Source organism: Sinohyriopsis cumingii, chromosome 7, assembly GCF_028554795.1.
Source record: "Sinohyriopsis cumingii isolate HCF-2022 chromosome 7, ASM2855479v2, whole genome shotgun sequence".
Taxonomy (NCBI): domain Eukaryota; kingdom Metazoa; phylum Mollusca; class Bivalvia; order Unionida; family Unionidae; genus Sinohyriopsis; species Sinohyriopsis cumingii.
In genome coordinates this window covers 13,111,992-13,137,750 of record NC_142967.1, presented here as the reverse complement: position 1 = coordinate 13,137,750, position 25,759 = coordinate 13,111,992, and the positions used below count along the sequence as shown (strand labels likewise).

The window sequence follows — 25,759 nt, the reverse complement described above, 5'->3', positions numbered from 1 at the left end:
TTCACTGGAGGCGTTATTCAGGGCCTCCCAACCGATATTGACACCAACATAAGCACAACAATTCAACGCAGCTAAACATGAAAGGCATGGAATAGCTGTTGATTTGTCTGGGACACATCAACGGAATTATTCCAGTTTTTCCCACAATTCCAGTGCTGTTGTTGGCAGTGGGTCCTATGGATGCATAAGTGGTTGCATTAGGGGATGTCAAAACCGCATTTGGATGGATTTAAATAAACTTTGTTGGGGATGCATTGCACCTACAAATAAAACAGAAAAGTTTCTCAACTACCCAGGCAGACTCAAAGACGATCAGAACTTTGGTGATGGCATCAATCAATCAAGCACATCTGAGATGTCTTTATGTGGGACAAACATGCGTTGATGATTCCTCCCGCATGAAAAATGGGCATAGTGAACTTGGATTCATCAACAAGACCTGGAACTTGTTGGGTCACGTATGAGGTAAAACTGCTTCTTTTCTATTTTAACTAGACAGACTTGTGCTTTTGTTAATTATTCAATGGTGGCTTTGCCCTTCAACGTTCCCGGGTAGTTCGTGAACCACTGCAGTTTTATTCAATGCTGCTATTGCAAACTGGAAGGACAGCCTAATGTGCATGGGTAAGAGTTCTCCATTATATGGAGTAAATTCCATCTTTAGAATGTCACCACAGGTCGATCTTCCAAATTGTGCAAATCCATGTCTTTTGGTGGTGGTGGGGGGATGTGGTTTGGTAGGGGGTAAAAGTGGTTGGAAAGCGTTTAGTTGTGGGGAAAAAAATAAATGATTGGGGATAATATAATCTATACTTATGATTTAATGTTGAGTGAGTAAATGGTAGTTTTCGATTCAGTTCACTTGGGATTACAGTAAAACCTGTCATGAGCGACCTCTGCTATAAGCGACCACCTGTCATTTCCGACCACAATCGTAATGCACGGATCGATTTTACTATATAAACGCTCTGTTATGAACGACCATCTGTTGAACGTGACCAGCGACCGCGATTTCTTGGCAAAATATGCATTTTGACACTGCTATGAACGACCGCATTGCCAAAAAAACAAAACAGATTGACACCACTGACCTTAACTTAATCCTTTGTAAACACTAGAGCTCGGGATAAATGTAGTATGCAAACAATGTGCACATTAAATAACACTATAGTTGAACAACCATATATCGAGATAAACACCTCTAACCATCATTTAATCCTTTGTAACAAAGACTGCATAAATAGTAAAGATTGCTCTAATAAAGTATTTAAAAAGAATTTGTCTTGCTACAGTACCAGTTTTGTGAAATTTACAACTCCAGCGTATGGTGTCATTTGTAAACTGCAGTAAACCAGACTAAAGTACATGTCACTAACCGCCATTGTAGTGCCAAAGTCATGAGAATAGTCAGTAAGAGTAACATCAAAGGGAGTAATGATGGATATACACAGTCAATTTAGAGGTTTGTAGTTTTTCTTTATCTTTATGAAAACTTACAAAACGCCGGTAGTCCTTATGTCCCAGTGAGAAATCGTTTGAAAGGGCTTCAGTGTAGGTTGAGTACATTGTTTGTCTTTCCAGTTAATCCATAATGCCTGGAGCGTGAAAGAGCTCATTGTCTTTAATACTAGTAAGTGAGAATCATTTCTGGATTTTTTAAAAATTATTTTTTATTTCTTTTGTTAGTGTTTCACCAAGCCACTATCTGTTTACCTGGGTGCAGATGGTCGCAACCTTTGTTTATCGAGCTATAACGCTGTTGATTTAAACTTTGTCTCAGAATAAATGTATTGTTTCTTGATGAGTTAATTATGTCTTTTGGTTTCATTCATTGGTACATAATATATATTTATTCCACATTTCCCCAAAACCTGATCAGAACCAATAGTCTTTATAATATCAACACTAATAACAATGGCAGAATCTCCACTGAAAAAAAGAAAAATTTTAACACTGGAAGAAAGGATTAATGTCATTGAAAGAAATGAAAAAGGGGAGACCGCTCGCAAAATAGCAGTCAGCTTAAGCGTCGGTAAAACGCAAGTTCAAAATGTAATCAAAGACAAGGAGTCCATTAGAAATGAATTTTGTACATTTTAATGTGATGTTGAAATATAAATTTCATTCTCGTTGTTTGATAGATGTATATCTTTATTATATAAAGATATTTTGAGAGGAATGCATGCAATATTTAACAAGATTTATGAATAAAGGATATGATACATGTACAGTGAGCATGGGAATTATTTATTGTTCAACAATGCTAACTATTGACCCTGAAAACCAGTCCATTTTCACACACCTCTTATGAGAGACCACCTGTCTTGAGAGACCGCTTTTGGTTGGCAGAAGGGGCGGTCTCTCATAACAGGTTTTACTGTACTCAGATGTGTTCTACTGAATCACGGGTTAGTACTTCACACCATAATTCTATGGAAACTCAGCTCAGTCAACTGGAATTTTGTCCATGCTAAGTTTCGCAGACAATAACGGCATTTATTTTGTTTTCTCTCAATTCAGTACAGTTAAAAATGTATAAATGGCTAGAAGAAACCCTAATTCTTTTGAGTTAACTTCAAAGAGGTACTGTCTATTTTAGCAGCCTTATACAGTGTTGTATACGCTGATCGACTTTCAGGGTGTGACACTCCGGATGCACCATCATTTGGAACAGAAAGAAAGAAATAGCCATTTTGATCCCTTCAGATTTGCATTTAATGAAATGCAAAACACCAAGCACCGTAATTTAATCAATATTTTATTTACTTCACTCAAGTTCAGAATATCTTATCATATTTTTTTTAGTTATCAATTTTGGGTGCATGTTTACTTTTCTGATGCTTACTGTTAGAGAATTACAGAAATAAATCTACCAGGATTTTATTAGCAGCAATGATCTAGTTCTTTGTCTGATTAATTATGTGTTGAGATAAACAAATTATTCAAAATTTACAATAAAAATCTATGTATTAAATGGATGTATGCATCATAATAAAGAATCAGAATTTTATATTGTTGATTTAGAATTTTCATCCAAAAATAGTGTGTCAGAATTACTCCTTTTTTCTTTTTTTAGCTTGGGGGGGGGGGACACACCCCATATGGGCGTTGCCCTGGACCCACAAGGGGTCAGTCATGACCCCCTTGAACTGGGGCCTACTTTTCATGCTGTGGTTATTCCTAACTTTCACCATGTGTTTTTGTAGTGATTTGCAAAGAGATGGAATAGTTGTTTACATCCTCCTTTTGTAGTGATATTTGAGTTTTTGACTTCTTCCCAAACTCTGATTACATCTAAAGGTAATATTATCTCCAATAACAGAAGCAGCTTTGTATGTTGTTGTTTGTTGTAGGGTTTAACGCCATTTTTTCAGCACACAATAGGCTATATATGTCGGCCAGTATTAATGGTGGAGGAAGAACCCGGGAAATCCCTGGAAAGAACCACCGACCCTCGAGAAGCTACTGACAAGCTTCTCACATACCCACATTGGCCGATTCCGAGACTTGAACCCACGCAGACTGAAGTGAGATGGCAGTGATCCGTAACGGAGAGCGCTTTAGACCACTCGGGGCCACCAGCTTTGTATGTACATTGGCCTACTTCTGAAACTAGCTCTGTAAAAACTAAACACACCAACAACAACAAAATCCCATGAGTTCGAAAGTTGAGCTATATATAAGAGTGGGTTCATTAATTCATTTGGCCCCATTCCCGACTGTACACTTGATCTGGTTTCTGCATTCAGTGGCCATTCCCGCCTGTAGTCTTGGTTTGTTTGCTTTGCTGCATTTATTGGCCAATCCAGTCTCCAGTCGTGGTGAATGTGTGTTAGATATGTCTCTGATTGGTTACAAATGGAGTTTTTCCAAGAATCAGACTAATATTAAACCAATCAGAAATTTTACTTTCGTTTGTGCAAATTTGAATTGTTCAGAAGCCTAGGGTTACTAATTGAGAGCAGTTTCACTACCCATGTGCTGTTCATGAAAAATCATAAATAATGGCGGTCTTAAGAGTGATTTTTAATGACAATGAGTGAAAATGAGGAGTTTCTTGGTTTTTTTCTCAAAAATATTGAGCAAGCAGAGGAAAGATATGTTCAGCAGTTGGATATTTTGCGAGATTAGATTCGGACAGAAGTTTCTGAGATTGAATCGTCAGAAGAGGATGTTGATAGTGATGATGATAGGGCTGATGACATATTTCTAAAAATGTTGCACAGTTGTGCAAGACTTGGACAAATAGGGAAAAAAAATCATCACTGTGTAGACAAATTCATTTGGAATAACTGGTGAAAATTTCATGGATTTTTATTGGATATAAGAAGAGAAATTAAGGCAAGAGTGAATGCATGTGCATGATGTTTACAAAATTTTCCAAATAAGTAAAAACTCTATGGGGCACAAGCAGCTAGACACAGCTTACTGCTGCTGGGGTGTAGCAGCTGTGATACTGATAACAATGTGTGTGTTTGTGTGTGTGTGTGCATGTATGTATGTATGTATGTATGTATGTATGTATGTATGTATGTAAAGGGGAACTTTATAACGCAAATAGATTATTATGCTTTTTCTCTCACTTTTTAGACCGCTTCAGTGGCCTAGTGGTTAAAGCGGCTGCCTCGGATGCGGTAGGTCATGGGGTCAATCCTCGGTCGAGTCATACCAAAGACTTATAAAAATGGTACTGACAGCTGCCTCGCTTGGTGCTAGCATTAAGAGCTAGTGTTACGACTGGTCAGCCTGGTGTCAGGATAATGTGCCTGGGTGGGACATCATGCTACATGTCTGCGGCATGATGCCCCAGTGCTGGACATCACTATAAACTGCCACATTGCAGACATCGTAGCAATATGACTGAAAAATTGTTAAAGCTACGTTAAAAATCCTAATCACACACACAAACAGATCAATGCTTAATCACCTCAAGGAATCTGTGTTGTGTGGAGTTATGGATAGTCGAATCAGCTGGAGGCCTATGTTCCAGGTGTACACATTAATGGCAAGTTGTGTCATTCAAATTTACTGATGTTGGTAGCATATACAGGATATCACATGTTACCAGAATCAAGTTTACCTAGGTGATGTTTGCATTTTTGAGGCTGATCTATATGATCACTTGCAAGATGTAACGCAGACAAAATTGCCCAGCCAAAATCAGTTACATTGTTCTTCACCTTTATCACTGCCCGCAGTGAAAGGAACGCCAGCCTGGTATATAACTCAACCCATGGAAAGGCACGTACTGGGAAATCCTAACATGAATTTCTCGGGTGTAATCATCAAACGTCTTGAAGAATGTTGAAAAACTTTCATCAATTTCATCATTGATAACCTCAACGTCTTTGCCGTTTAAGATGAAAAAAGTACCACTAGTAAAGTATCCACGTAAGATTTTGATTGGCTGTTGGAACCCATGGTCTGGGAAGCTGGTGAGATAGTCAAAAACACAAAGAGAATAATGTTCTTTTTCAACCAGAATGTGAGTATTGCTAAACCCACATGCTGCAATGTGCATATGAACCCCGGATACATGTTCAAGAAAAAGTTTGAAAGTGTCATTGCCAGGTTTGTATGTGTGTTGAATGATTACTTGGTTGTTGTTGTTGAAGGGTTTAGCGCCATTTTTCAGCACAAGATAGGCTATACATGGCGGCCAGTATAAATGGTGGAGGAAGAACCCTGGAAAACCCTGGGAAGAACCAACGACCCATGAGAAGCTACTGGCAAGCTTTCTCACGTACCAACATTAGCCGAGCCTGAGACTTGAACCCACGCAGACAGCTGTGAGATGGCAGTGATCCGGAATGGTAAGCACTTTAGACCACTCGGCCACCCCAAATGATTGCTTGGTAATCTTAGAAATCACTGATACACTTGTGTGACTTGAACTTGTGGGCTAGGAATCATTGATGAGTATATGCGATGGCCTCAGCGACAATAGTAGCTGAGAAAAGACAAGAGTCTTGTTCATTAGCATTTAATTTTGTCCCATGTGATGGATGAAGGAATTTTAATAAGTAACTGCATGGCTGTTGCACGAGGCTCCTTTACAGTTGGACATAGCTCATTCAGATTAAGTCCTAATAGCGCAAGTGTATTTGCCTTTCTTGCACCTTTTGGTATCCTTATTCCATGGTCTCATGTCAGTTTTAAGGTGGGCATACTCTTCTAATAACATCATCATCTAATTGCTTATTTGGTAATGAAACATGTAGCATCATTTTAACCTCACCAGAATTAGGAACAGCAATCGCCTCGATCTTGGATATTATTTCATCGACTTCCAGCTCTACTACCTGGACAGGATCATAGACTTTTCCCTTAACATCAAGACATTCATTTTGGCAAGTCTTCGCCAGTGCACATGATAATACTCGCATACAGATCCACATGGTTGAGCCTATGCCATAATATTATGTGTATAGATGCAGGCCTGGATAAAACTTCAAGTCGGTCTCGGCCCAAATGAAATCATGAAATAATAATGCACTGGCTCAAACACAGCCAGACTTTGTACATTTGTATTACAATATCAAACTTACTGTAGCGCTTGTAATCTCACAGCTATGATTTTTGCTTCACTGAAACTTAAAGTGGATTCAAAGAATTTCTCCCATTGTCTATGCTTGTCCGCTACTGCAGCATGCCTTTTTTTTTACGTTTTTTAATTTCGTGGTGTTTGATTTTTGTAACACTATCATTATATATGTTTTTTTTTTTATGTTATAGGTGTTGTCTAATGTTGTAAAGCGCTTAGAGCTTCTAAAGATTATAAAAGTCCTGATTATTATTTTTATTATTAGAGAACATCAATTCTGAAGGATGAGTGTGGATGCCATTATTATATCCCCCATTTTTCTAACAGATGTGTGATTTGCACATGGTGATCTTTTCTGTCTATGTTGTCTGTACTATATTCACTGGGTATGCAAGATATTTCATCATTTTTAACATTTCAATCAAGTGTAAAAAATAATCGATTTGACTCTTGTGTATTTGGTTCTTTCAGATGATTATAGTGTACATGTCTTGTTTTATTGATGACCTTATTCAGATCAAGGTGGACATCCCAAGTGCTAGAGATAGCTACGTAACAGAAAAACCACAAACACGTATTACTACGCTCAATTAAGATTTCTGTTTTTTAATGATGCAAACACAATAACATAACAAATAATTAAAATTTCAATTATAAGAGGGTTTTTTTCGCACACACACGTTAATTAATCATTATCTGAGCTGGTATCTGGTATGGTAATTTCTAGGTCTTGAATTATAAAATTAGCACTTTCACAAACAGTAATTTTAGCAGTTTTGACATTGGCGTGGGCCGGTTTACTGTTGTTGGACTTAAAGAAAAAATTCTGTGCCTCTAAGAATTATAGGCAAGTTGAACAAAATTAAATTGTTTCAATCCAATGTGTCTGCCAAGACAAATGTCAAGCTTTTGACTCTGTTCTGGGAATTCCACTGCTGATGAAACATTTAGTGGGGCTCTCATGGAACCTTCTCAATGGTGCTCTCAAGGAGGGCAGTCATGCGAAATGGACCTGTGTTTGTATGTGCTTGGTAACTGTATGCACCAGTGCAAAAAGGGATATGGATGATAAACCGCAATCTCAAAACACCTATTATACATCTACTCCTTGGCACCCTTTTCATTTAAGATAAAGCAGACATCATTCTAAATCTTTTGATGAAAAGCCTGTCATAATGATCATCAATTATGGAGGGTAGTGGCAACTAGATTTTTAAGATAGTCATCAAGGAAGCCATACTGGATGTACAACTGGAACCATTTTTGTTTAGGAACAACTAGGTATCATAAGAAGTATACTGGTGAAAAACCCATGCTGATATAATCATCCATTGGATAACATTCTGAAATGAAATTAGAAGTAATACTGAACTGGCACCATTTTCGTTCAAGACAACTGCATATAAGTCCTCTGGTGAAAATCCCACGTCAAAAAGATGTTCTGTTCAAACAGAGCTGTGAGAACACAATTTTAAATATGGCCACAGCAATGGCAATATTGGACATTATATCTACACCATCTTCACTAAGAACAAACTGGACATCATAAGAAAAGTCTTTCAATAAAAGCCCCATGTTGATATGACCATCCATTCAGGATGAATAGCGATAAAGATTTTCATGATGGCCACTGTGGCAGCCATATTGAACATCAGATCTGCACCATTTTCATTTAGGACCAACTAGGCATCATAATAAGTCTTTTAATGAAAACTCCATGTTGACATGACTGGTGGATTTGTAATAACATTTTCTTGATGGTTGCTGTGACTATCAGACTGAATATCAGATAGGCACCCCTATTCCAGATAGATTTAAGCAGATTTAAATGCAGTTGCCTTTATGATCTCGACTCCATGTAAAATCTCTGCTACTGTTACCCCCCTTCCCTTAAGAAGAGACTATTTATCTGATGTAGTCTCCAATATCTTTTAGGACTTGGGCAAAGCTGACAGATTACATCATGACCTACAACGCTGGGTTCAAGGAAGGACTTGGGCAAAGCTGACAGATTAGATCATGACCTACAACGTTGGGTTCAAGGAAAGTAAGCAAGTAGTTTGATACAGTATTGTGAACAACATAAGCAAAAGACAGACATAAGCATAAGGCAGAAATAAGCAAAAGACAGACATAAAAACTGTATGACTAAATGTTACACACTGAAATTGAGCCCTAATTACATATTTTACTAATTAAATATAATAAGTACTTACTGTCAGAGGTAAGACAAAGTAGGCATCAAATGCAACCAGGAGGATCACTATGGCAACAATAAAGTAGTAGACTGCAGCGGTTTTAGGACTGGGAGAAGCTGGAAAAAAAGTAAAATTCCATTTTATTTTACATTGATCCCTCTATATCAGTGGTTATTGACCCATGGGTTGCAATCCAAAACTGGGTCGGCATGCAGTTTTGAGTGAATTGCCGAGATTAACTTTACCCATGTGTTTTTTTTTAGCATTTTGATGGGTGATGAGGCTAACATTACAAACTTAATCTGGAGTGCCGCCAAAAAAGGATGCGAACAGCTCCTCGTTTAACTTGTACAAAATGTCCTTTATCAAATTTCCCAAACATTTACTTGGCTGTGGTGACTTCAGATGCTTTATTTGACAAATTTATGTTCATTGGTATATCAATAATGTAAAACCATATCGTGCTGTAGCAATTGAAGTAATGTGCCTTGTCTTGTCAGTCACCGAAATGGACGATCTGACCTGATCTGGCAGGATTTACAAAATGCTACACCAACCAATGAACGGTTATATCATGAGCATTCAGGTGAAGTGTCATGCCAAGATCCCAGCAGCCAACCAGGCCTCACCTGGGCTTGACTCCCACAACAGTCATACCCATGATCCTCCTGGCCGGGAAGCCCACAAAAGTCATACACATGATCCTCCTGGCCGGGAAGCCCACAACAGTCATACACATGATCCTCCTGGCCAGAAGCCCACAAAAGTCATACACATGATCCTCCTGGCCGGGAAGATTTCTTCCTGATTAGAGGCATCTCCCGTCCGTATCATCACTCACTGAAATCTCCATTGTACGTATAATTATTACTGAAGAAGTTAATGTTATAGGCATTTTGCACACTTTTCTTCAATGTTCTATATGCACAGTAATAATTCCTGCAAACATGTGACTGAACGGACTTAAACAAGATCCTGGATTAATAATTTGGCAACATATGTCACATTCTTTAAAATGAAAACAGTATCCTTTATTTTAAAAAAAAGATATTAGGTTGTAAATGTAACTCTAGTATCTGACTATCTCCAATAGCGTTGTTTAGTGAGCTATAAATACTGTTATGTTGTCATTTACCAGCTAGACATTGAGCCATTGGCCATATTGTTTTCAAACATATAAGTGTTCAGTAAAACTTGTTGTTTTCATCATTATCTAAGTTAAGTGATAACTACTGTGTTGTCCATGAGGGACTTTTAAATCATGGTTGCGAAACAATGTTATGGAAATAGGACCGACTATTCCAGCCTCTGTGCGCTGTTTACCATGTAAAGATATATGATAAATAAATAAATATTATTATTATTTCTGTTGTTTTATAATTTGATCTTTGCATGATTCAGTTGTAAATCTTTGTAAGTGAATACAAGAATAAAGTACTTTTTAATAATAATTTTTTTTTAACTATGCCCATTTTGAAAAGAGTAAAACAAAATAACCCTTTCAAATTTGATCTTAAACAACCCATATGCTATGAAAAAATCCAGTGATTTTAACAGACAGCAAAACAATTTTTTATGTGTTAGAGCACAAGCGACACCTTCAATTTACTGCTATTATGTTAAAGAAATGACACAAAGACTCAAGGGACCGGACTCTTAAAAAGATTACAAGATCACATATCCATTTTCATCAAGCAATTAAAAAACTAAGGATTAAATAATAATATGTTGACTCAAATTCAGGGTAAGTTGGTGCATATGCAATTTGGTAACCCATCATTTCTACACACTCTGTTGTATTTTCTGTTAACGTTGTTGAATTTAGTAGAAAAAAATTACTAATCTTAAAATAAAAAATAAGTTAAATTTCAAATTTCTTGAAAGTACAATAAAACAATAAAATTAAATAGATTAAGAATCTAAAATGGACCATAAAATAACATTTTGTGTACATAAATATTAGTGTGCATTAAATCACAAGAATACATTTATAAATAGTGCTTATGATGTGCACAAATAGAACAGAATAGCCTCAAATTCAGGTTGTTCAGCAGCTGGAAAAGTATTTACATAGCGATCAACCAGATTAATTACTGCTTCATTATACTGATTAAAAATTAATTTGCTTTATTTATTTTCTCATGCTTTTCTGGACATTTAAAAAAAAAACTGATTGAACGACAACAATAAACACGCTTGTGCCTACATAATTGATCTGTGTTTATAAATCGATTACACACAACAAGCGTGCTTGACAGAGGCATTTATTAATGCATTACCTCTAAGGTGCACACATTATATCCCACCCCCACCCCCCAAGTTTGTTTGCTTTGTTTGTTTGTTATATAAAGACAAACATATATTGTCGCCAAACTGCACTGGATCAGTTCTGACAATGAAACCATAATAGTTGGCAGAACAACTCCATTCTGCTGATCCTGTTGATCAGTATTCGCTCATCTAGCAAATATGTTTGAACTCGGTCTCTAATTATCGCAAAGATGAACACAAATATTGTCAAATCCCTGCCGAAGTATGAATGCCAGCAAAAACTACATCTAATTACGACTAGTTTGCAATCAAACGTATCTTAACCAACTACAGATATTGTTTATATTATTAAACAGTTGTCATGAGGCAGTCATACTGTATCCGAATGCTACATCCAAAATGAAATATCAACCGAAAATAGAAAATAATATATCACTGTAAATTCTGAAGAACAATTCAGTGAACCAAGACAAAAACATAGGTACCATCTATCGTAAAGATTTTTAAAAGAAATTATTGATGCATATGCTACTATAATGTCGGCATTTTTCTTATCATTAGCTTGCATTTGTTTGTCCAAGAACCATTTGGTCTTCTGCAATTGTTCAAAATAAAGCCAGCTATGTTACTGTAATGTCAGCAATTTTCATATCATTAGCTTGCATTTGTTTGTCCAAGAACCATTTGGTCTTCTGCAATTGTTCAAAATAAAGCCAGCTATGTTACTGTAATGTCAGCAATTTTCATATCATTAGCTTGCATTTGTCTGTCCAAGAACCATTTGGTCTTCTGCAATTGTTCAAAATAAAGCCAGCTATGTTACTGTAATGTCAGCATTTTTCATATCATTAGCTTGCATATGTTTGTCCAAGAACCGTTTGGTCTTCTGCAATTGTTCAAAATAAAGCCAGCTAAGCTGCTGAATATATAGTTATTCACAAATGTATTTTTCTCCTTATTCGTTTCATTTCACAATGTTTCCAATACCTAATTATTAGCTGTTAAAACAAGCAGTCTTGTGTCAGTATATACATTTATATGAAAATAATTAGATATTTATCTTTTTGCCCAGATAATATTACAATAAAAATATATGATATCACAATAAAAATGTATGATATCACAATAAAAATGTATATCACAATAAAAAATGCATGATATCACAATGAAAATATATGATATCACAATAAAAAATGCATATCACAATGAAAATATGATTGGACTTTTGCAAAACAGTCTTAGCCATTTTCAGTATCCTTACTTTCCTGAAAACTTTTTAAAAATAGGATCTATAAATTTCATTACATAATAATGGAATTATCCTGAGACGGTTTGGGCCACGCAAAAAATGTGTTTTCTACTGCACTGATTTGAAAATTAGAGTACGTAGATAGCTATTTTTTAATCTTTTAAGAAAAACATTATATTATAATGAATAGTATATTTAATGTACTATGAACTTCAAGTACATGGCTAAACAAGCTAAACTGAATGCACAAATAAGTTTCAGGATTTCTGGGGAATTTTTTTTTTCGAACAGGAAAAATTGATAGGGTTTTGCCTTAACCAGTGGTGCAATTGTACTTTTCCTTTGAAAGCAACTTACCTGCTATTGATATAACATTAATGACGGATGTGAAGATTCCACAAAGATTCTGAAATAAAGGACAAGAATAAGTAAAACTGCTATCTATGGAGTATAAATTAAAAGAAATGACAATTTCGGGGTGGAAATGCAACCTTCCATTTTAAACAAGAGTACCACAAATGGTACATTATGCAGGCATCTCATGACCTTAATTCAGCTAATGACCGTGACGTATGAATTTAAGTCCTGATTATTGCAAGGTATGGTGATGACCTGGTTAAAGTTTTTAAAAAATATTCCTTTTGTGTTGGATTATTTTTCTTGTTATGAAATCCTGTTAAAGAGTAGAGTATATTACAGTATATTACTTGACAAACATAAGTTGTAAAACATGTTAAATTCAGTCATCATCATAATGATTACAATAACAATATAAATAAAGCACAATTTTGTACTGAGGGAGTAGAAGCAGGTGGGAATTATATTACTAATTGCAATGCCATTCATGATTACAATGACATCAAGTACAACAGAATTATTAATTACAACATCAACAATCATAATACTGTTTTTGATTTTTGCTACTGTTGCTGCCGCCCTTTTCATCATCACCACCATTACATTGTCTATACTTGCTTATAAGTCGAATCAAACTGCAAACAGCGAAGATCATCTGTCATAGCATAATGCACCTGCAGTTATTTTGAAGATATGCTCCTGACAAACATGCATTTTCCCTTCTAGTGACCTTGACCTTGATGCAGGGTGCATGGCCATAGGTAACACAGGTTAGTCATGACACGTTCATTCAAAAATCTAAGTGGTTCAAAAGTTATACTCTGCACAAGGATATCAGAATTATGTTTTCTATTGACACGACCTTGATGTTGATATCAGAATTATGTTTTCTATTGACACGAACTTGATGCTGATATCAGAATTATGAATTCTATTGACACAACCTTGATGTTGATATCAGAATTATGTTTTCTATTGACATGACCTTGATGTTGTTGTTGTTGTGGGGTTTAATGCCATTTTCAGCACACGATAGGCTATATATGGCAGCCAGTATTAATGGTGGAGGAAGAACCCAGGAAAACTCTGGAAGAACCACCGACCCACGTGAAGCTACAGACAAGCTTTCTCACATACCCACATTGGCTGAATCCGAGACTTGAACTGGCGCGGAGGTGAAATGGCAGTGATCCGTATCGGAGAGCGCTTTAGACCACTCGGGGCTCTGACCTTGATGTTGATATCAGAATTATGCTTTCTGTTGACATGACCTAGAAGTTGATATTAGAATTGTTTTCTATTGACATCACCTTGATGCTGAGGCTGGGATGTGGCTATGGTATGTGAATGATAGTCTAGTTATGATATATACTTGCATGCAGTTTCAGCAAAACATCTTCAGTGGTTCAGAATCTGGACAAGCGTACAGGTCACAAAATTACATTTTCCCTTGAAGTGGCCTTGGCCTTGAGGCAATGGGTTGAAGCCGGTTATGAGAGTTAAAGGTAATGATACTTCAAGTGATGCTGCTGGCATATGGCATCACTGGTACAAAACTGAAACCTTTTATGCCTGTGTGCCTTTTATTAAATCTGGTTGAAATCTAGTGGTTTTTAAGAACTTTAAGGTAGCTGATGAACAATAAGATCCTAACTTTTACCATATATCTAACTTACCCTTACAGCTGTTCCTGGTAAAAGAAGCTGAAGTATCAAAGAGACTGCCATCCTAACTGATATCTGCCTAACAGCTATGTGTAAGATACGTCAAGAGGTCTGGTCATTATGTTACTTTCTGCTGCAGGTTTCTGAATGCTTTTGTTTGGTTATGTTATATAAACAAATGTTTCAAGTTCATCTCATTTTATATCATTATCCATTTCTGTTGGCATGTCTTCATCATTTATCTCATTCTGAATGGCCTTATTGCCAGGTCACTTTCTGTTAAAGTTAGTCAAATTCTGTAGAGTACTTTTCAAGTTACATCAACGGTTTTCTATTTTTACTAACATCAATTTGACAGCAAATCAGTCTGTTTTTTTTTTTTAAATAAGAAAGTCTTCAAGCTAGTGTGCTTCCTTTCAAATATTGTCAAGTATATTTTTTAAAAGAAATTATTACAAGTGTTCATATTTTTACCAAATGCTGCCATATCTAAAACTTTAAGAAACGTGGATCTTCTTCATCCCAGGATGCTTTCTGGCAAATTTAGTTGAGTTGCTGATTTTTGTAAAATAGTCCTTTCAAGGATTTTTCCTTTTACGAAACAGTGGCTACACATATTTTTGAGTAAAATGTTTCTTCGATAATATTTACCCAATCATAATACCTTAGGATTACAACCAACTACCATGCTCTCACATGCTGTAATCTTTAAGCAGGAAAGCTAAAAGTTGTCTGCACATAAAGGTAGAAGTCAGACATAGTGATCTCCCTTTGATATAAGGACTGGCACCAATAATCCTGTGAGTACTTCAGTTACTGGAGCAGAATGCATATTCTCTTAGAAGGATGTAACTGTGGGGAGGCTGGGAGGGTGGATCCATATTATGATCAGGAAAGTATTATTCAAGAAACATATTTTACTTAAAATATGTTTCTTTTTTAAATACATTACCCAATCATAATACCTTAGGAGAGGTCATCTCTGGTGCCCAAAAGGCAAGTTCTATATTGAAAACCCAGCTGGAGCATTAACTTCATATAGAGAGATAAAGTTTAGGAAAAGGGACCAATTTCCTCCTACTAGTCCAGTGGAAGCCATCATGCTGCATCCATCACAAGCTGCTGAAACATACAGGAAGGTAATAAGCTGCACTGTCTAAATGACCCCTCTATGGTGACAGATCTCTGAGAAAGAAGCTATAAAAGTTAATTATGCCCCTATCCCATGGCTTGTATAATGTCAGGTAGGGAGCAGTTTCATGTGAATATAATACTTGTGACTGACCTAACTTCACTGAGTTGAAATGTGTAACAAATTAATATGATCTTGAGTTAATTCTCCACCATCTTATCCAGGATGAAAGGGCCTGCAATATGATTTCATCCTTTTCCTCTTCTAGAGGTAAGAACAAACTTAATCTCCCTCTCTGCACCAGTTAGTTCTTTTTCAGGTACCCTTTCAAAGATCACACCAGGTCCTGTGTATGACCTTGAGTTGATGGTTCCAGGCTAGAAATAGGTTTCACCACAAAAGAATGACCATGGGCAGGAACCTATTCTTGGTAATAAAAGCTGGTGCCATCATGAGGGATTGACCACCACGGAATGAATTGACCCTTCTGTATGTATTATCCACCACGGAATGAACTGACCCTTCTGTATGTATTATTAAGTCATGAGGGATTGACCACCATGGAATGAAGTGACCCTTCTGTATGTATTAGTAAGTCCTGAGGGATTGACCACCACGGAATGAAGTGACCCTTCTGTATGTATTAGTAAGTCCTGAGGGATTGAAAACCATGGAATGAAGTGACCCATCTGTATGTATTAGTAAATTCTTTCAAGTCAGCGGGTCTGCTAATACATTTAGCCTGAAGAATACGATGAAAAACTTGTTGTCGATGGCACAACCTTGCAGTATGCAGAAGTCTGGGGCTATGGTTCCTCCTTGCCTTCTGTAATAATTCACCACTGGATAGTTGTCTGACAGAATGAAAACAGTTTCTATGAAATTTATCCTCGCACATCAATTAATATTTTCAGTATAGCTTTCATCTCTAGGATGTCGATATGCAATAAACAAACCTGAATGGCCTAAACTCCAGTGGCCTCCTGAAATAATGAAAGATGTGCACCCTAACCAGCTGTGCTTGCCTCCACCCTGTCAACTTACTTTTTACCCGCAAGGGAACTCCCAACGTTAGCAAAGTTTTATGATTTTTGGAGATGGGACCTCATATGCATGGAGACTGTTTGTTTCAATGGGCAAAGTTTCAGCCTTCTTTGGGAACAGTATAATTTGTAACAGTCTCATAAACAGGCAACCTAGGATAATGAAGTCCACTATCTCCTTCAGTAACCCTAGTAGGTAAAGGTTTTGTGTAAGATCTGAAGCCACTGTTGAACTGATTTTCAATGGGCACTCCTGAGGAGACATACCCCGTTCAAATGTGTTTTGAAATCTGTAATAAAGTGGATAAAATACTGAGTTGGTATGACATCCAATTTTTTCCTTGTTCAAGAATTAAGGATGAGGAGTGTAACAAATGATTTCACATCTTGATTCGAATGGATGTTTTTAAAGACTTGTTATGGTAGTTGGTTGTCCAATATGTGATGATGGTCCTAAAGTTAACCATTATTCTGTCCAGATCCAGAAACTGACCATTACTCTGTCCAGACCCAGGAACTGATGTTGAGTCCAAAAGGGAATACCATGAACTGGTAAAATGTCTCTCTGAAAGCATACAGCAGGAACATGCTAGAAGATTTGTGAATCGAGATATGTAGATACACGGACAGCAAAGTTGCCCTCCTGTACAGTATTTGAACCCTACCTTGGTCCGCTTCTTCCTGTTGAGCCCTCACTTCTCCCTGATTAGGCCTATGACTGGGTAACAACTGCTGTTGGCTTTTGGGACCAGGAACAGTCTTGAATAAAAGCACATTAATTTTATGTTGTGAATGATCTTGACCATCCTTTTCTGGAGAAGACTATTAAATTCTCACTGCTGGATATTAGCCTTGAATGGGTGTTTGGGTACATCTCTGAAGTGACCCTAACAATGGATAAGCGACACTGAATGCAATATAAAGGCAGTCTGTAACCATTTGCCAGGTCAATTCATCACTGTGGCAAATTCTTTCCCATTCGACAATGAAGAATAAGAGTCCTTCCTCCACTGGGATATAGGATAATGGTGGCATGAGACTGTGATAGTTTTTTTTGTTATCAGGAGGCTGCTGTTGAGAGAAACTGAAGTAAGAATGATTTACTTCTCTCTTGTCAAGATCTGCGTTTGAGAACTGTGGTCTTCTTTGTATACACAAGATTGGTATGACTGCTTTCCTGTCTGCAGAGTCCTTGGTATGTTCTTTTTATTTCTTTTATACCTTCCTTAAAAATATCTCCTCAGTCTCTGGGACTGTGTGCGTGTGAGAGATTCGTTTCTTTGATGGCTTGTTCATTTATTTCCTTCAACTGGCCATTGAAAAAGAGGTAAGAGAAGAAAGGCTGCAATCTTAGCTTGAGTCTTTTAAATAGGTACAAATGGTGAGTGCTGTATCTTTCTCTGCCAGTTTAGACTGGTCAATGCTGTTTTGCAGCTTGCAGTACTTGAACCAATAAAAAGCATGTCATGGTCGGAAAAACTGCTTTCAGCTTCTTTGAAGGCTGCCACTGAGATAATGTCCAACATGGAGCTTATTGCCATGACATTCTTGACCAAATGTGTGATCAATAGACTTTCAGACCATCTGCACTGAGGAGGGTTTGACATTCCTGGGTCTGCTGGGGTGTCTACATGAGACACTGGTGTGTGTATCTGGCAGGGGTGTCTATATGAGACACTGGTGTGTGTATCTGGCTGGGGTGTCTACATGAGACACTGGTGTGTGTATCTGGCAGGGGTGTCTGCATGAGACACTGGTGTGTGTATCTGGCAGGGGTGTCTACATGAGACACTGGTGTGTATCTGGCAGGGGTGTCTATATGAGACACTGGTGTGTGTATCTGGCAGGGGTGTCTACATGAGACACTGGTGTGTGTATCTGGCAGAATCTGTTACTAATCTTTGATGGTAGGCATCACTGCAAAAAGTCTATTAACAGCACAGTCATGCAATTATCTGTGTATGCAACCCAATACATCAGCCACATGATCAGACTCGTAGCAAATAGAGTACCAGTTCATCTTTCAAGATTGTTATATCAAATGAAGCTGAATCTGTGGGCCAGGATGTTGACAGATAAGAAGGAGGGCACAACCCAAATGGTTGCAACTGAAAGTCTTCTTTGACTAATGCCTGGAAGGCAGTCTTCTCTTGGCAACATTAGGTTAGATGATGAAACTTGTAAACATACTTCATCATCTTTTGAAGAAGGTGGTGATGCAGATGTAGTTGTGAAGATTGTCTAAAGTGGCGGCTAAAAATATCAGGTCATCCAGAATGGGATACAGTAACTTTGAGATTATCACTAAGCATGTCCTCCCTTTCAGTGGCATAGGCATGTGAAAGACCTGAATCAATGGGGTATTGTGGGTATATGGGCCCTGAACTGAGCATAGGCTAGATTGAGTAACTGGTCGCACTATAAGGGGTATGTCGCTGATTCATGAGATTATCACTAATCAAGTCCTCCCTTTGAGTGGCATAGGCATGTGAAAGACCTGAATCAATGGGGTATTGTGGGTATTTGGGCCCTGAACTGGGCATAGGCTAGATTGAGTATCTATGAGGGGTATGCTGCTGATTCATGAGTGCTAGTGTTCATTAGTCAGGTAGACATGCTGGGCAAGGACATTACCTCCACTGACTTAAAAGGAAGATTGACTGTACTGTTGGGCTATTGCAATCTGATTTTGTATGACCAAGTACAATCACTGCAGAACAGTGCAATTTGTATCTTTCCATGTTGTTGTCTGGTTCTTTATGCTGGGACAGGTTATGGGATATTTGATCCACAGAACCAGTCCTTACTGGCATCATGGAACAGAGTTGGCTTGATTTGATCTTGATCTTGTTCATATGTAGCCAGCAGAGATTATGACTGCCAAAACGATGTGGGTCTGCCAAAAATGGATGGTCAGGTTGAGGCAGTGTGGTTGCAGCTGTTGCTGAAAGGGATTTCCTGGATCACTTTTTGGCCGTTGAGCCTTCTGGATTCAGAGGAAATTATTGACAAGTTGTGAGACAGCATCAATACTAATGATGCATTCATCTCTCGGACTTCAAGTCTATGCTTTCCCTTTCTGTTTTGACTGTGCTCCCAGCACAGACGTCCATTGTCTTTCAGTCCAGCCTGTGCATATACAAGACATTTCTGGAGTGATAACCCATGCATGTTACAACATGTACTATGGTTATCATCCATGCTTTTCCAGTGTTTACATCATTTGCATTTAGTGCTGACCATGGTCTAAAACCTGTAAAACCAAAATAGGGCAGGAAATATTAGACCAGTGTAGCCAGTCATGTGCCCTGCTTTAAGAACTCATTGAGTAAACATTACTGGGCTAGTACACCATATTGTCGAAAGTTACTTGTAAGAAAGGGCCAATGTAGCAATCAATACAGGTAAAAATAATGAAGCACTGCTTTTAATAATTAAGTGGATGCTATCATATAAATTATCTAGTGAAAACTTGCCCATAAGAAAGACCCAAAGACACTACCTATACAGATAAAGTCACTAAAGCACTGCTTTAACAACTATGAAGCGGACACAAGAACTATACTCTATGGAAAACATAGTGATATGTATCCAACTAAAGCAGAAATTATACAGCAATATGCGTACACCATTGATTAAAATAACTACTGCAACCGTAAGTTTTCTATATCACAAAAATGATCTGCACGACGTATTACCAATGTCCTAAGAGGATGACTAGTAGGTTGCATATGGCATGTTTACAACAATGACGAAAATTTTCAATATAAAGAAAGAAATACTTTGCCTTCAAAAGAAAGGATCAAGAACAAGTTGGAAATATAGCTGGACTACACATCTCTGACAAAAGGAATTCCTCCAGCTTGCTCTAGTGTCAATTATTTTTTTGCCAGAATTCCTGAAGATAGTTTGCCATTGACTCTCATCAGAATAGAGCATGCTACTCCACACAAATATAAGTAATAACTTAAGTATTCATTGGATTTAGAGCCAATCCCTTTGTCAAGGGGAGATCACTGTCAAAATGCCACATAAGCTGGTAGACAAACTTGAAGCCTTCAGAGAAATTTGTTTTTAGCCTGGGACAGTTGGATTTGGGAGACATTACAAGTACTCCTAAAGCATCGTGATTGGGGAATGTATTTAAAAAAAAGAAAATCAGCATATTTTATTCTAATTTTGAAAGCTTTTAATGTCAGAATGTGTTTGCTTGAAGTCTGCTAATTTTTTTTATTTATTTTAAGTCTTGTTTCTATTTTAGCAATGGGTGAGATATGTCACCCATTGCTAAAATAGAAACAAGACTTAAAATAAATGGCAGAACTGCATCATCTGTACAAACTCTGCCAAGATATTGTTTGTCCAATTTTGTTAAATTCTGTGGAGTGGATATTGTAAAGATGTTGAAAAGACTTTTTTAAATTAAATGATAGATTGGTATCCATTAAACAAATATGAAATACCATGATGAAAGATCCCAGTAAAATCATATGAATTGGTCATGTGCCTTTTGAGAAGTTGTCAACAGTAATTCTGATCAATGATGACTGAAGGACCATAACATCAACTCACATAGCCTTAAATTAAAATATACCTAAGAAGAATAATTTATTCCAATATTAGCTACTCACATTTCCAAGTACAATAGCATTTGTGTACTTCATAGGTAGAATAGCTGCCTGACCAAACACACTGTTCTGATAGACTCCTGCACAACCTGGAAATGAAAAAAATAATACTGACATAAATGGATGTAGCTGGATGCAAGGTGAGGGAAAGGAGACAGGAAAAAAGAAAGAGTGAGTTTTGAACTCTTAGTGAAAGAGGTCATTTTATTAATTATAGGAGAAATGTTTCAAAAACTTGCCAAACCATGTCCTTCACTTCTTGAAATGATGTTACACAGTCTAAATCCATATTTTACTTTCGACTTCAAAGGTTTTATGTACTTAAACTCATGAACTCACAAAACCGATAACAAAGAGTACTGTTAAAGATAGATACACCCACACCGTGTGTGTGTGTGTGATTTGGATTTTTAATGAAGCTTGAACAATTTTTTCCCCACCTGTATTGCTATATCTGCAGCGTGGCAGTTTACAGTGATGTCTAACATTGGGGCATCATACCGCAGACATGTAGCATGATGTCCCACCCAGTCACATTATCCTGACACCAGTCCAACCAGTCTTAAACCTAACCTTTTAATGTTGAGCAACAAGCAAGGACATGTGAGTAACATTTTTATAAGTCTTTGGTATGGCTAGGCAAGGGTTTGAACCTGTGACCTGCATCCATGGTGGAAGTTCTAACAACTTAGGCCACAAGAGCAGTTTCCATACCATGTTTCATATTTGAAGGCTATAGACAAGCATGGAGGTTATTGACCAAAGTGTCTCAGTGATCCTAGACATTTCCATACATGCCAACCCCTGGCAAGGAAAAAGTGTAATCCAAGTGGACAAAAAGAGATATCCAAGCAGAAAAAGAGTAATCCACATATAAGAAAAAGAGTAATCCACATATAACATGATAAAATTCAATGAGCATATGTACAAAATGATTTATTTACCTCTCTGATCTTTTAACATTAATTAGTGATTCAAGTTTTCATATGAAGCACTTTTAGCTTTAAAAAGCAACAGACTCATATTGCACATCAAAACAGTTTGTACCAGCTGAGACTATGAATGTTTTGCACACCGGCAAAGCACTTAGTACCAGGTTATTGAGCCTGGATCTGAATCCAATTTTATTTTTATTAACAATACTGAACAATCTCTCACAGTCAGCATTAGCTGGGAAATAAGATGAAAAAAATTAACTCTGTCAGTATTAAGTTCATTGTCAGGTAGAGTGACAATTTGATACTTCAGAAGTTCTTTTAATTTATCAGCAGCCTTTCCTGCAGCATGGTGCATCAAATGACAGAGACAACCTGATATGTACAATGATGGAGACATTTGTCAAAATATAGAATGCAACTCCTTTATGAATTCCAGTCATCACTGATGCACAAGCTGAAAAACCCATACAGTTCTGCCAACTTATATAATAAGTAATATCAAGCAAATAAAAAAAAATGTTTTCTCCAGTGGGATCTACTGTTAATTCTGGAAATGAGTGAGCACTCTGACTTCGCCCTTTTTTTGTCGAAGTCTCTTACACAGACTAGGTACAGCTTTTTGTCATAATTACTACTCATGTCTGTTGCAATACTAAACAACCCAATTTTCATGGCTTCTGCAATTTTCAGTGAAGTATCTTCTGCTAAACACCTAACAATATTAGATGATTTTGTTCTTGCACATGCATATTTTCTGCAATTTTGGAATCAGGAAACATCCGTTTGAACAAAGGACCAATGTAGTCTACTACTGCTAGGGGTAGTCTGTGTTTTATTAAGAACTTGGTAGATAACGCTTCTGCATTTATAAAATTCATGTCCACAATTTAGTTCTGCTGTATAAAAAGAAGTTACCTCAGTACTGGACTAGTAAACGAGCTAATTCAATGTTTATTTGTTTTACCACTATGACCAATATTAAAATCCTTTCCATGCAGCCTGCAAGGGGCATAATGATCCCTAGAATGGAATGCTGTATTGTGTAATTCATGTATTCATCTCTGAATTGGTTTTTCATCTTTTCCTAATCCATCTGTGACATTATTTTAAAGATATTTTTGCTCTAGCACACGCATCAACTAGAATAAATCTGACTTGACCTTTAGCACCAAATAACTACACACTGGTTCTGTACCAGATATGAATTAGAACAAAGAATCTGTGAGCAAAGATTAAAAGTTAGAAAACCAGTGTTCTCTACTAACTAAGCCATACAGCTGCTATAAATAGAAACCAAGGTCAAAAATTGAAAGTAGAAACCAGCTGTTTCTTGGAAACAGGGCAACTGGTATAAATAGAACATAATGCTGTTAGGAAAGTGCATGCAAGTCTTCAGACAAGTGTACTCTTATGTCGTAGTTACATAGAAGCCGTCTGTTCTGGAATACGGTCTGTGGGATTAATGGGATGTTAATCAAAATGAGAAAATAAATTATTAATTTTTTTGGAGGGGGTTATACTGATTAAGCGTAATCCGAATACAGTTACGAGTAAGGCGTAATGGAGTGAAAAAAAGTGTAATGATTATGCCAAAAGGATAATGGTTGTCATTTATGGTAATTTTTCTTCACAAGAATCTGAATACTCCATTTTAATCTTTTGTGTTGATTATTAACACTTCTCTAGAAGCTTATTTTCCCTTTCGTCTTTCGTTTGGTTCCCTGACTTATTTTACTAATACTAATGAAACCCAGATCCATATCAAACACGGATGAACCGATTAACCATATTTTTTTCCGGAAACATTAATTTTTTGCTTGTATGCCATATGTTCATATTTTAAGGGTAATTTTCGTAAGACTTATGGCAAAATCGTAAGATAAGGCATGTCTGCAAGCCACTCAGAAATTTAGCAACAGATGTGTGTGTGATTATAGGATTTTTTAATGGAGCTTTAACAATTTTTCAGTTATTGCTATGATGTCTGCAGTGTGGCAGTTTATAGGGATGTTTATCATTGGGGCATCATGCTGCAGACATGTAGCATGATTTTCCACTCTATCACATTATCCTGACACCAGGCAGACCAGTCCTAATACTAACCTAATAATGCTGAGTGCCTAGCGAGGCAGCTGTTAGTACCATTTTTATAAGTCTTTGGCATGACTCAGCTGGGGACAGAACCCACGACCTCCCGCTTCCTAGGGAACAACAGATGGTAGAGCTATTGTGTGGAAACTGTTTCTTCTCTCAGTCACAAGAACCCATAATCAATAGGTTCTACATTATCTCAACTACACCCTCCAACTGTAGATGGTGGACAACTTGAGTCATTGTGCAGAAATTAACTTGGAATGAGACACGCAGATGAATGGATGGTCAGTCTGAGAGAGGGGCATAATGCACTCCACCTTATGGGGGTGGGGGTGATCAAATAAAAAGAACAATTAATTTTTACCATGAGAACAGGCAGAATTTAAATATCACTCAGTGAAGTACTTTTAATTTTAGTGCCAAACAAGACCTGCATGCAGAACCCAAGACCGAAGCATTGCCCAAGCATGAGACCTTGACCCCAAGATCAAATGGATGAGAAAGTATGATTCATTCCAAGTATGAACAGAATCTAAAATATAAGTAAACAAAATACTTTAAGCAAAACCTAAATGCAAATCTTCTATCACAAATCTTGACCTGAGGAAAGTGTTTACAGAATGAACCATCTTAGTTTTGTAATGATTGATCCAAAGGAGCAAAATTCATCATACGGTTTACAAAATATAAGCAAATTCAAAAGGTTTCAACAAAACCTTAACACAAATTTTCTATCTCTGTGATCTTGACCAATGGGTCAAAATGGCAAGTAATGTTTACATACATATATAAATGGGATGGAAAGGTGGTAAGATGCTTATCATTTTAAAACTTAATTACTGGTACTTACAATTTAAGATGACAACAGAAACCATTGTGATAGCAAAGAACTCCTTTGGCCCTGAAAATAAAAATGATTAAGTTCCATCAGAATGGAACGGCCCATTTTACATTTTATGCACTTAATATATTCGTAAGAGACAGGCCCAAATAATCTCCAGGTATAAGAACAATTCACCATATCTTTACATGAGACCATATTTTGTTGAGCCTGTCTTTTACTGAGTAAGACAAGACATAAAAACACTAGAACGGGTTTAATCTAGGGCATGGTTAAATGGACATATTTAAGCTAGAGTGATTATTAGGTAAAGTTTCTGTTGGTACATACAAAATTGGCATCAAAATATTCGGTACGTACAAAATTGGCATCAAAATATTCGGTACATACAAAACTGGCATCAAAATATTCAGTATGTACAAAATTGGCTTCAAAATATTCTTTAACTGCTATGTAGTTGACTTCCATATCAGAACTGCCCACTGGGTTCAAAATGTCAGTTTGTTTACAACAGATACAAAGTACCTCGGAAGAAACTCTATAAATACTGTAACTATTTGTACACATTTCTTGTGCTACGTCCTTCTACACATCAATGTTATAAAATATTTCCGTAAAGCAGATTTTCACTGTGGCATTAAACACTTATGTGAGCAAAATTAAAATATCAGACACAACAAAGCGTTTGGAAAACCCATACACTTTCAGATATTCTTGCAGTGTACCCAAAATGAAGACTAAAAGACAGAATCATATATTCGAACTCAACTATCACCAACAGCTGACACTATCTGTATTGA

The 25,759-nt window shown here is 37.0% G+C and overlaps 1 protein-coding gene and 1 long non-coding RNA gene across 7 annotated transcripts in view; one reads left to right on the top strand and one right to left on the bottom strand.

Moving 5' to 3' along the window:
• LOC149794749 (uncharacterized) overlaps positions 1 to 25,759 on the top strand; it is a 55,733-nt gene that overhangs the window by 6,825 nt on the left and 23,149 nt on the right. For 4 of the 6 annotated variants that reach the window (XR_016422190.1, XR_016422187.1, XR_016422192.1 and 1 more), the window contains exons 2-4: positions 14,304 to 14,392; positions 21,125 to 21,257; positions 24,536 to 24,621. This is a non-coding gene — a long non-coding RNA (uncharacterized LOC149794749). The remainder of the gene's footprint in view (positions 1 to 14,303; positions 14,393 to 21,124; positions 21,258 to 24,535; positions 24,622 to 25,759) is intronic. The other 2 variants (XR_016422189.1, XR_016422191.1) reach the window with 2 other exon arrangements.
• The window catches only part of LOC149794750 (equilibrative nucleoside transporter 1-like), a 98,291-nt gene that overhangs the window by 49,527 nt on the left and 23,005 nt on the right, over positions 1 to 25,759 (bottom strand). The window contains exons 7-10 of the mRNA XM_089964377.1: positions 24,969 to 25,019; positions 21,090 to 21,175; positions 12,620 to 12,668; positions 8,761 to 8,858 (exon numbers count right to left, since the gene is read on the bottom strand). Of these exons, the coding sequence (XP_089820503.1) occupies positions 8,761 to 8,858; positions 12,620 to 12,668; positions 21,090 to 21,175; positions 24,969 to 25,019 (284 nt within the window). The remainder of the gene's footprint in view (positions 1 to 8,760; positions 8,859 to 12,619; positions 12,669 to 21,089; positions 21,176 to 24,968; positions 25,020 to 25,759) is intronic.